Below are 11,947 nucleotides of genomic sequence, written 5' to 3'. Positions count from 1 at the left end.
AGCCTCGTTTCCTCCACACCTCGTGTTTGTCGCTAAAACAAGTGCTAAGACTGCACTGTCCCGACGCTCCCTGAAAACCCAGCCCCTCCCATGTGCCACGCAGGCAAACTGAGCCAATGGTGCAGTTCACCTCAAACAACCCTTGCTTCTTGTTAAGGGAATTTCCTTCCAGGGTCCAAAAGTAAAGATGTGACTTCCCACAGGTGACTATGATATTGGTGTCTGTGGGGTGGAAATCCGCAGCAAACACAGCTTCGTTCGAACACTTCAAGAAAAAACAAAGAACAAAACAGAGAATCAAATGCCACAGGCCTCTTACAATGCTTAACAAAACGGGTTGAGCAGGGCACTGGGCCTCTCAAGCCCCACCGACTTCATGGTTATCCTGGCTGCTGCCTCCTTCCCCCGGGGTCTTCGGCCCTGTGGCTGGGAGCCCACCCTGTGGCTGGGAGCCCACCCTGTGGCTGGGAGCCCACCCTGTGGCTGGGAGCCCACCCTGTGGCTGGGAGCCCCAGGGAGGTTCTGGCAAGCAGCTTTGAGACTGGCAGTGCAGATGTCTCACATCCTTCCCTCTCCCAGTGACTGGGACCTCTAGGGAGGTCCCAGGACTCCATCCATCCCACGGCTGCCTTATCCTGGCTCACTGCAGCTGCCCTGATTCCCCTGGAGTTCTTCAGTTTGGGGTCTCATGAGGCGGCTCTCTGGCCGTCACATCAGCACCTCTCAATCATAGTCTTACTTCCAGGACAGGCATCCTGGTCCACTGCACCCAGCCCTGACTATTGCTTCTAGGTAACGATTCAGGTCTACGTCCATAATCCGAGCTAGAACCTTGCCTCTGGCTGCTTCTAACCCGGCGCACAGGATGAACCCCGTACATTGCTGGCAACACTAGAAGACAGGGAATGTCAGGCCAGGAAACACATCTGATTAGAATCTAGGTCTGCATCCCAGACACGGGGCAGACAGCTTAGTAGCTAAGGCTGGTCTAAGTGCAACCTCCCGTAAGGTGCTAAGGCTGTCTGAGCAAGCCTAACGCTATCCGAGGAAGGCTGGATGACGTTTTTCTCTAGGGTTAGGTTAGCCGAGGCTGGCAGACGCCAAGAGGAGAAATGAGAAGTCAGTTGTATAAAAACAGGGATCCAGGGGTGCTCTTGACAGAAGAAAACCTTAAGAGAGAGCTGCAGGAATCAGTTCGACATTCTGTGCAAAGTTGATGAGATGCAGAGTCCTGACCTCAGGGGTGCTGGCACCCATCTCTCCTGCAGCTCTAGTGACTGGCAGGTACTGAGCACACCTCAGTCATCGCCCACCTCAGGCACCCCTCATGGGCGGCAGCCCAGTACATAGTGGGCATCTAGGTTTTTTTTGAAGAAAGTGAGCACACAGTGACCAAAGGAAGTAAAATTAGGCTTGTCACTATGAAATAAGGAAGAAAAAAATCTATAGACCCTGGAGGGCAGGAAACACCCTGGCAGGTTTTCAGCAGGGTCTCAGGAGGGAAGAGAGACAGAAGCAAAGAGATCTATTTGACAAGAAGGATTGTTCCCAGGGGTAGGGGTGGTGGGCAGCCCTGGAGCCCGTTGGCTGTGCAGGCAATGCCCTGGGGGTGTGGCTTAGCCCCAGTGAATGACTTGAGCGAGACCTTCACATCGGCCAGTCTCTCTTCTTTCTGCCAATCCCACACAGACAGCACATGGTCATTGGAGTCGTCCACAGCACAGAGATGGCTTCCTCCGTTCTGCCAAGAGAAAGCATTCACGGGAAGACTGCACATGAGAAAGTGGGACAAACACGACTAAAACATGATCATTTACTTTTTTCTTTTCTTTCTTTCTTTTTTTTTTTCTTTTTTTTTTTTTTTTTTTTTTTTTTTTTTTTTTTTGAGACAGGGTTTCTCTGTGTAATAGTCCTGGCTGCCCTCAAACTCACAGAGATCCGCCTGCCTCTGCCTCCCAAGTGCTGGGATTAAAGCCATGCACCACCACTGCCACCCCCTGCTCGGTGGTGTGCACTTGTAATGGCAACATGGGGGAGGCAGAGCCAGGTTGATCCTTAGAGCTTGCTGCCAGCCACCCTGGCTGAATCTGAGAGCCCCGGGTCTCAGCGAGAGACACTGTCTCAAAAACAAGGAAACTGAGGAACAGCAGTGTGGTGAGGTTGACTTCTGGCCTCTGCACGCACACACATGCATGCTCACCCCTACCATGTGCACCTGCAGACACATACCACCCCCCAACACACATCTATTATATCATAGGTGAAGACCGCACACTCGTTGTTTTTGAGTCCTGTTTTCCTGGCCAGGCACATGGCTGCTGTAAGATTATATGCAGAGCAAAGCCCTTGGCGGGTGGACAAATGGGAGTGCTTGGTGTGAACATGTACGTGGACGATCGAGTGTGAATGTAAGTCTCCAAACTGAAGTGCCTTAGGTAAGGGTCTGTTGGATCAGCACGCCCTGAGAGAGGCTGGAAGCCACGTGGCTAGAAATGTTGGATTGGAAATGTTGTACTGGAAATATGTCCCTGTACATGTTCATACTTACAGATTTTGAGAATGCGATGCAGGTGACAGCCCGGTCAAAAAAGCCTATCCCAATGACGTGCAGAGTGCTCAGTGTCACGGAATCCCAGATGCGCACATGGGGCGGCAGTTGCTGTTGGGAGAGAATACAGCCACCGTTTATGACTGCCAGCTAATTGCTTCTCTTTACCTCGGAACTATAGAATTATTCTGGTAGTGACTTCAATTCTGTCAAACAGAAAGTCCTTTTTCTGCGTTTGAGGAGTCCGTCCACCTGAGAACATGACTAAAGCATTCCGGGTGGCCTCAGGAGGCACTGGGCCCTGTGGGCAAGGGTGACATGCCAGGAGAAGTCTACCAAGTTTCAAACTTTGCCTAGCCGGCCTCTGACAGCCGTACCAGAGGAGTGACACTCCTTTTGGATATATGTGTTTCTCTAAATTTTAGAAATTTTAGAAATGACATTTCACCAAAGATAGCATCCGGGTGCCACCAGCAGGCTCGTCGTCGTCGTCATGGAAGGGCATGGGGGGGGGGGCATTGTACCCAGTGCAGAGGCAGGTGTGTGATGAACCATGTTCTAGTTCAGCCTTGTCTCCTAGTTGTTGGGCACCACATGCCAGTATGTGGCTTCTCTGGGCTTCCCCACCGGTCAAAAATCAGCTCAGATAACTCTAACTTTCGCTATGGTTCAGATTCAGTTCCAGTGCCAGAAATGGAAATACACTTTCGTGCCACTAGAGGGCGGAGTAAATAGTTGGTTTCTAATTTCCAAGAGCTCCTCCACGCTTTCTTTCTTTTTCTTTTTTTTTTTAAAAAAACAGGAACAACCACTCCATTTATGTGAGTTTACATAAAAGCAGTCTGGCTTCTGTTATTTCACTCATTGCAAGTGTAGAATGCCAATGAAAAACAGCATGAAATTGATGGTAAAAATTGAATATTACAAATACATCGTCTCAGATACGGCTACATTCTTGTTTTCTGGTTGGATAAACGTTGATAAAAATGAAGGTCCCCGTTGTGATTAGTTTTAGGTAATACATCACACAAGGACAAGATGTCCAATCAGGGACTTGAGAAGCTGTAAGAGTTCTAAAGGAAACATGACCACCCCACACAAGCCAGCTTGGAAGAGTCTTAGTTGTTAGAACCCACCTGTTCCCTCCCTCCGTCCTTAACATCCGGTCTGAAGTCTTGCTAACACACGTGCAGAGTTCGCCCGAAGCTCCCAGCAGCTTCCGTGATCAGCACAAGGCACGAACTCCACCCGTGGGAGGGATAACTGGTGGGCACCCCTGGCCAAGGACTTCCCGTAACATACGGTTACGTGGTAATTTTAACTCTGCTTATTAGATTAACATCTTTCCATGCTGATCGTGTATGGAGGTGTTCAAGAATTCAAGAACTGATTCTTTGGCAAGACAATGCTGTTTTTAATGTGTTGTTGCTATTATTCTCTCTCTCTCTCTCTCTCTCTCTCTCTCTCTCTCTCTCTCTCTCTCTCTCTCTCTCTTTCTCTCTCTGGTTTTTTTGAGACAGGGTTTCTCTGTGTTTCCCTGGCTGTCCTAGAACTCACTCTGTAGATGAGGCTGGCCTTGAACTCACAGAGATTCACCTGCCTCTACCTCCTGAGGGCTGGGATTAAAGGTGTGCACCACCATAACCAGTGATAATGTTTATAAAATTTGTTGAAATTAAGGTGAGCTATGGGGTGGGGGCTTAAGGTCATGATGACATATTCAGTTTTCATAAGGAGGACTCGGAAGTTCCCAGATGCTCTAACTACATGTAACCAAGTAGATTCATCAGCAAAATTGTTTTCAGGAGGTTGCTGCTGATTCCTTACAAAAAACAGGAAGACAATGAACAAACCTCACCTTTCCATCCTTAGATGTGCCTGCAACTTGTCCTGTTGCTATGGTGATCCTGTCAGGATGGACCGCTAGGCTAAAACAAGGAAATTTATCAGACACCTCCACCACAAAGTCAAGTTTTACTTCCCTTTGATTAACTACAATCTTCCAAAAGTTTAAACACAAGAATCCATTCTGCTTAGTTATACACTCACCCAAATTCCCTGAAAAGCCCAAAGACCTTAGACAACAAATGTTATTTTTTTAATATTAACCTATAAGACCCAGAGAAGATGTCTCTCAGCGATCTTTGTTATTTTATTTATTAATTTATTCAAATTTTGTCATCATTGGTATTTTGCCTGCATGTATCTCTGTGTGAGGGTATCAGAAGCCCTGGAACTGGAGTTACAGGCAGATGTGAGCTGCCATGTGGGTGCGGGGAATTGAACCCTGGTCTTCTGGAAGAACAGCCAGTACTCTTAACCGCTCAGCCATCTCTTTAGCCCCCAAATGTTATTTCATGTATCAGAATCCCCTTATTTCTTCTTGGAGACTTCCAAACTTAAGGAAAGGCATCCTTTGTTGGGAAAATACCACTTCAATCTTAGAACCACTGACTTAGTCCACACCCTTTCTTACAAGTAATTTCTGGGTGTGTTAATTAGGAAAGATGCCTTCATTTCTATCGGTAGGATTTTTATCACTAGTCAGGGGTCCAGGAGGACCACAAATCCATCTACCCATGCAGTCACACTCCCAGGTCTTCCCTAAGCTACAAAATGAACTGCAGGCATATCGGACTAAGCCATAAGGACACAACAAAGCACATTTACCTTTATCTAAAATTTAAGACCCAGGTTGAAGCCTTTTACATTTGGTATGTTAAGGAAGCTTCCTGAAGCTGTGCCTGCCCCCCGCCCCCCCCCCCCCAGCAGGTAATCTGGTCGCACAGGAGCACAGTGAAGACAAAGAGCTGTGTGAATCTGGCAGCAGAGCCAGGGAGCCCAGAGACAACGCGGAGAACAGAAAGAAAGCTTTACCGGCTTTTCCCAGGCTGGTCTCAGAGCCCAGCTTCCCCACCGCCACCCCCGGTATGTGCTCCGGTGCTGACCTCTTCCAGCTTCAGCTAGCTCACCTCTGTTGTGACAAGCTGTTTGTGAGGACTCACCACTTGACGTCATCGTTGTGGCCCGCGTAATGCCTCTGCAGTTGCTCCTCCACATTGTAAAGCACCACCACGGACGCGATGAAGTACACGGTCTCCCCCGTCGGGAGCAAGTACAAGTTATTGCGACAGTCTCGGCCCCGGTACCCATAGCTTAGAGTAGTCAAGGTGAAAACAGTTTGCCCTTAAGAGCTGGTAAGGCACTGCTTTCTTCAACAGGCCTCTAAGCACTGTGCAACTATTCCTATCAGTTTTACCAATTTAAAGAACACTGAACAGGAAACATGTGCAGGGCACGGTGGTGCACGCTTTCAATCCTAATTGGATCTCTGGGAGTTCCAGGCCAGCTGGGGCTGCACAGTGAGACCCTGTCTCAAACAAAACAAAATGAAATACGCTCTATATCTGGTAGATCTTAGTACCTACATGCCTGAAATAATCTTTCACTGTTCATTAAATTAATGAATTAATTAACCTTGCTCTGCATTTTAGGAATAATTATTAGTGTCCTTTTAAATTTATTACATTTTATTTAGAGAGAGAGAGAGCGCGCGTGCGTGTGTGCATGCGCATGCACGCGCGTGTATGTGCATGGTTGCTATAGTGCGTATGTGGAGGTCAGAAGACAACTTGCAGGGGTCGGTTCTCTCCTTCCACCATGTGGGTCCAGGAATTAAACTCAGGTCCTCAGGCTTGGCAGCAAGTACCTTTACCCACTGAGCCCTCTCACTGACCGATGTTAACTTTATCGTGTGTACTTCTGAAAGCAAAGCATCACTTAAACTTGGGTGTAAAAAATAACCTGGCCAAAATGCCATTTATTTGGAGCAAATTTTATTGTTTCACATCTTTTAAAACACAAATAAGGAAACATTCTCTGAATAACCTTTTCTGGATTAGATGTAGTAAACTGCTCAACTTAATCAAGAGGTAGAAACCGTCATGACATGCGCCCAAATAGATTGCCAAGCAACATCTAATCTTTTGACTTCCATGAATATGATTCCATAATCTCAAATACTAATTTCTTGTCAATGAAGGCAGGGCAGCATCGACTTAAATCAACATCTTGGAGCTTGTCTTCAGAGTGTGACATTAGTCAGTGAGCGGCAGACAATCACTGGACACTGGAGTGTAAAGTCTTTGTAGGGGGAGAGTGGTTGCTGCAGCCTTCCTGCATGGTAAAAAACGAGTGCGCGGCACTGAGTGGCAGAAACGCATGCCTACACCCCCAACATTCAGGAGACTGAGGCAGAAGGATTGCTGTCAGTTCAAGGCAAGGCTACACAGTTAAGACCCTGTCTCAAAAAAGCGAGAACAACGAAAGGTCCCACCATGGTCATTAGAGTCCTAAATTTACCCAGTTTTGATTATTTTTCCTAAGCTTGCTTCTCTGCGGCTGCCTAACTAACCATTCTTTTAGATTGACAGGCAGGCCATAAACATGACCATTTCCACCTTGTCTTTTCAGGAAGACAGCAGGTATGCATTTGAACAGGAACCACAATCATGAGTACTCAGGAATTGCTTCTCCTACATGGCCACATTTGAAAACTTGATTTTTTTTTTTTTAAGTTCACAGTAAAATATTGAACTTTTATGAATCTTTTACCACTAGACTTCCAGAAGTCACCCACCGACAATCAGGCCAGTGCATAAAGGATACACCCATTCCAGCTTCAGCCGCTTGGTGGGCAACTCAGCTTTTGCTTCCAAACTGTAAGAATCCACTTGGTCTTTGGGCATGTACATGGTCACGGGGCGGCCTCGGAGAAACATTTTAACATATCCCTCTTCTACAAAAGCAACAAAAATGTCAGTGATATATCTCGGCACCCTGAAAGCAAATGCCGTGCACGGGCTAGCCTGCCACTGCACAGGTGGCCATTCCCCTTGTGTACCTTAACAAGTTTTTTTTAAAAACTCATTTACTTATTTAATGTGCTGGTGAGGGTGGGGATGGGGGTCACATGGCACATGTGAAGGTCAAAGAACAACTTGTGGGAGTCTCTCTCTCCTTCCATCACACAGGACCCAGGGGATCAAACTCAGGAAGTCAGGCTTTGGTAAGCAATTTTATCTTCTGAGCCATCTCACTGGTCCCATTGTCCCCATCTCCTCTCCCACTCCGTGCCAGGTCCTTTTCAATTATTTGTTCCAGAGGAGATAAAACCTAACACACGGTTTGGAGAGATGGCTTAGAGGTTAAGAGCACATACTGCTCTTCCAGAGGAACCAAGTTAGGTTCCAGCATCCACATCAGATGGCTCACAACACTCCAAGGGATCTGCTGCCCTCCTCTGGCCTCCTTTGGTACTTGCATATATGTGTACATACTCCAATACAGAGATACATACACGTGCAAACAAAAATTAAGTTAAAAATCTAACACAAAATTAAATAACTTGAAACAAACGTTTGTGTCATCGTTATTTTTGAGCTTCTCATTCAAGTTCACACCATACATAAGACTTTGTAATAGGTGTGAACTAGATGCTAACAATCATTTCCTGGGACATCTGAGTGCAGATATGGTATTGTTATCAGAAGGAAATGTACAATCAAGAATCACAACTAACTCAAGAGACCCACCTAAGTTTGTCATTGAGTCCAATGTATATGCAATATCAGTATCAAACTTTGAGAAATATCTTATGGTATTTAAATTGGTTTGTAATATTAGAGTGTAAAATATACTTCCATGTATCTTTTACATTGTACAGTTCTTCCAAATGCAAAGAATGCTAAGTCAGCAGAATGATGAGTGCAGGCAAGGATTCAATAAAAAAGAAAATGCTAAATAAAAAAAATTTTTGAAACAGAGTTTTTCTGTATAGCTCTGGCTGTCCTGGAACTTGCTCTGTAGACCAGGCTGAGGCCAGGCTGGCCTCAAACTCAGAGATCTGCCTGCCTCTGCCTCCTGAGTATTGGGATTAAAGATATATGCCACCACTGCCCAGATAAATAAATAAATCTTAAAAGCAAAGCATTAAAATAAAAAAAATACTTAAAGAGAAGCTAGAAATGGAAAATAAAAAGGGAAGACCCAACAGAGAAGGAGGGAGAGGGAAGGAAAAGAGTAGAGGGGAAACCAAATGGGGGGGGGTTTCTGGAATGACTATTTCTATTAAAATAACTGCTTTTTAATTAGAAGATTTATTGTTTTTATGTGTATGGGTATATGCACCACATGTATTCCTCGTGTCTGTGGAGGCCAGAAGAGAGCACCAGATACCCTAGGACTGGAGTTCCAGGCAGTTGTGAGCCACCACGGGGTGCTGGGAACTGAACCTGGGTCCTCTGAGAGAGCAGCAAGTGCCCTTAACTGCTGAGCCATCTCTCTAGGCCCCTAAAATAACTTTTTGGTGTTCTAGTCAATAGAAGGGCCAAAGTAAAAACAAAAACAAAATGATCAAACAAAAAAATCAAACCCACAAGGGTACTCTGACTAGAGTTTCAAGGCTATAATATGAGCAAAGAAAACATGGACTCCGGATGAGTTCAGAGTCAGACCCTCCATTCTGAAGCTCCTGAAGATTGGAGAATCAATAGACTCTAAAGCAGGCAGGGGTAAACAGCCAATACCCACCCAAAACACCACAAAAAAATCACCTTGGAGAGGATACTGATGAGGGTAAGTAGAGAGACAATCACAATCCTTCAATGGCTAAGGCCTTTCAAACAAGGCCACATGCAACACTGTTTGTTACCAAGGGCATGCGCTTCAGATCCCAATGCACGTGACACTCTTCATTCTGGGTTTAATGAAGCTTGACTTTCAGGTAAGAACCATGACTGTGCTCATCCCTGCAGCACACGCGGTTCCAGCCACTGTCCCGGTGATGGCTGGGATGTTTCTCCCATGGGCTCACATCCTCCCTGGCTGTATCTGAACAGTCTACCCAAGACTGCCATCACCGCCCAGCAGGCTCTATACTGCTCCCTGGAGTCACCTTGCATACTGTTGCCAATCCCAACCAGCCTGGACTTCACTTCATCTAACGCTTCATCTATGAGGCTCACTGCCTACTTGCTCACCACTCGGCCTAACAGTCCTAACTTCCCTGCCAGGCTCTTTATCTGGCCTCATCTTCTACATCCACCTCCACGAGGATTCTCCTCTCAGTACCCGCCCCGTCTTCCCTCTGAGTCTCCAGCTCTCTCCTTCCCTCCTCTTCTGAACCCCTTCCCTTCTCTAACCTTCTCGTCCAAGTTGCTGCTCTTCCACTGACCACAAATGGCGACTTGAAAAGCAGCCACCAGCCCCATCTCAGAGAAAGGAGAAGCAGGAATGATGGAGTTTAAAGAGAAGTGGAAAGTGACCGACTCCACCAACTATCGGTAAAACGTGCATCAACCCTGCCAGGGTGGCAGGACTAATGTCCATACAACGGCATTTTCCAAAGACAGAGAGACGGAGCCGATCGTGGGTGCACACGGTGCACACACAGTCTATTGGACAGTCTATTGAAGTTATGTGGTGGTTAGGCTCCAGTGAAGAAGGCCGGTTTCCTTACCTCACCATAAAAATGACTTACTAGGCCAAAACCATGTTTAGCTGTGTGCCGCTGTGTACTATAAACTCAGATGGCCTACATCTAGAGTCAACATGGCACGGGAAAGCAATGCTGTTTCCAGACATGTTAGGAGCATGACACACAATCACCAAACCCAGAAGTGCTAGTGGGGAGGGGTCAGTGGTGCAGAGCTTCATGCCAAACGGTGGACACTCAAGGGGCTGCCTTATAGCTCTTTTCAGGTCCATTCCGACCTCCTACAGTTAGCCAATGATGAGTGGCAATCCAAACCACAGCCACGTGTTGAAGCCCATCCAAGTGAATGTTCAGAGGTGCGCTGGACTTAGGGCAAGTTACAGAGCCGTTGTCATGCGAGGGGCGCTCTGCCTGTACGAAGCAGTCTCTGGACGGGCGCAGCAGCCTCGTGGGCTGGGAAGCTCTGCCTACCTGTGCAGTGCGTCACCCGGCGCTTCCCTTGGGGTTTCGGAGACTGAAGGGCTAGACAAAGAGATGGCTGGTACCGCAAGTGTAGCTGGCCTGTCTGCCGCAGGCTGGTGGCACTCTGCCCCCCAGAGGACAAGGGAACAAGGGGACATTTCATGTATCCTGACATGTACACTCAGGATTCACGCCTGTGGGTTTATGGTAGTTACATTTTCAGGGATAATTGTGCATGGAAGGGGGGCGGAACTGGGAAAATTAAAATCAGATGCATTTATTTAATTACATACTCATAATTTTTTGCATGTTTAACTATATCTTAAAAATACAGTTAATATGCTTAAAAAAGAGAATGTAGCATCTGCTTTCTTATAAAGTGTGATTTAGAGAGATATATGGACAGCCATCTATGAAGTATTGGCTTGTAATTTAGGAAATTAGAGGCAGAGAAGGAGCAGATATTTTGAACAGGTATTTGTGGAGGAGAGACTTTCCCTTGAGGAGAAGTGCAGGAGATTCTGGCTGAGCAGGTGGAGAGATGAAGGGCATCTTTACAGTGGAAGTTCCTGCTCTAACCCTTACTGACCTCCGTGTGGGTCTGACAAGGGGCGGGGAGTGGTCTGGTCTCTCTGGCTGTTGACTGGCAACCCTGCTGTTAGCTGAGCTGCCAGGGGCTGCCTGGTGGCACGCACAAACACCGGAGCTGTTTCCTGAGTACCCAAGGCCTGGCTCTGAGGCCACCATTTCCTATTTGCCACTCAGTCAAGGTCTAAATTATAGCCCTTCCCCGATCCGAGAATGAAAACAGAACCTACCTGGACTGAATGTAGGCTCCTTGGGTTTGCTGTGAAAACAAACAAACAAAATAGTATTATTTATATGCATTTATAATATATGCATATATTTGCACATATACATGTGTTTTTGGTGTGCATGTACATATAGACGTGTGTTTGCACATGTGCAGACATACATGTGTGCATGTTCATGTGGAGGTCTGAGGACACATCATGTTTTTCCTTAATAATTCTCTGTCTCACAGATGGAGGCAGGGTCTCCCACAGATGGAGGCAGGGTCTCCCACAGATGGAGGCAGGGTCTCCCACAGATGGAGGCAGGGTCTTCCACAGATGGAGGCAAGGGTCTCCCACTGAACCCAGAGCTCACTGTTTCAGCTGATATGGCTGGCCAGCTTGCCCCAGAGAGTCTCCATCTCTGCCTCCCTCACACTGGGTTTACAAAAGCACTACATACCCACTCAGCTTTTATGGGGCTTTGGGAGATCTGAACTCGAATCCTCACTCATGCATGGCGGGTGTTTAACCTGGTGCCACCTCCCCAGCCTCCAAACACTTTCTAAAGGGCACCTGGGTGTTTCCTCCCACAGCTCCACAGCCATATGTCACAGCCGTGATCCACAGGCATGGTGTGGAAATAAT

At 46.9% G+C, this 11,947-nt stretch overlaps 1 protein-coding gene across 6 annotated transcripts in view; it reads right to left on the bottom strand.

The window, feature by feature from the left end:
• Positions 1-11,947, bottom strand: part of Eml1 (EMAP like 1) — a 163,459-nt gene that overhangs the window by 22,830 nt on the left and 128,682 nt on the right. For 4 of the 6 annotated variants that reach the window (XM_028882105.2, XM_028882110.2, XM_028882104.1 and 1 more), the window contains exons 5-12: positions 11,324-11,352; positions 10,515-10,565; positions 7,217-7,346; positions 5,554-5,703; positions 4,407-4,476; positions 2,549-2,659; positions 1,646-1,741; positions 131-265 (exon numbers count right to left, since the gene is read on the bottom strand). In XM_028882105.2, coding sequence (XP_028737938.1) covers positions 131-265; positions 1,646-1,741; positions 2,549-2,659; positions 4,407-4,476; positions 5,554-5,703; positions 7,217-7,346; positions 10,515-10,565; positions 11,324-11,352 — 772 coding nt within the window. The remainder of the gene's footprint in view (positions 1-130; positions 266-1,645; positions 1,742-2,548; positions 2,660-4,406; positions 4,477-5,553; positions 5,704-7,216; positions 7,347-10,514; positions 10,566-11,323; positions 11,353-11,947) is intronic. The other 2 variants (XM_028882107.1, XM_028882106.1) reach the window with 1 other exon arrangement.

This window comes from Peromyscus leucopus, chromosome 14 (assembly GCF_004664715.2).
Source record: "Peromyscus leucopus breed LL Stock chromosome 14, UCI_PerLeu_2.1, whole genome shotgun sequence".
NCBI lineage: Eukaryota > Metazoa > Chordata > Mammalia > Rodentia > Cricetidae > Peromyscus > Peromyscus leucopus.
The sequence above is the reverse complement of the archived record's forward strand: the minus strand, read 5'-3'. Positions and strand labels throughout refer to the sequence as shown.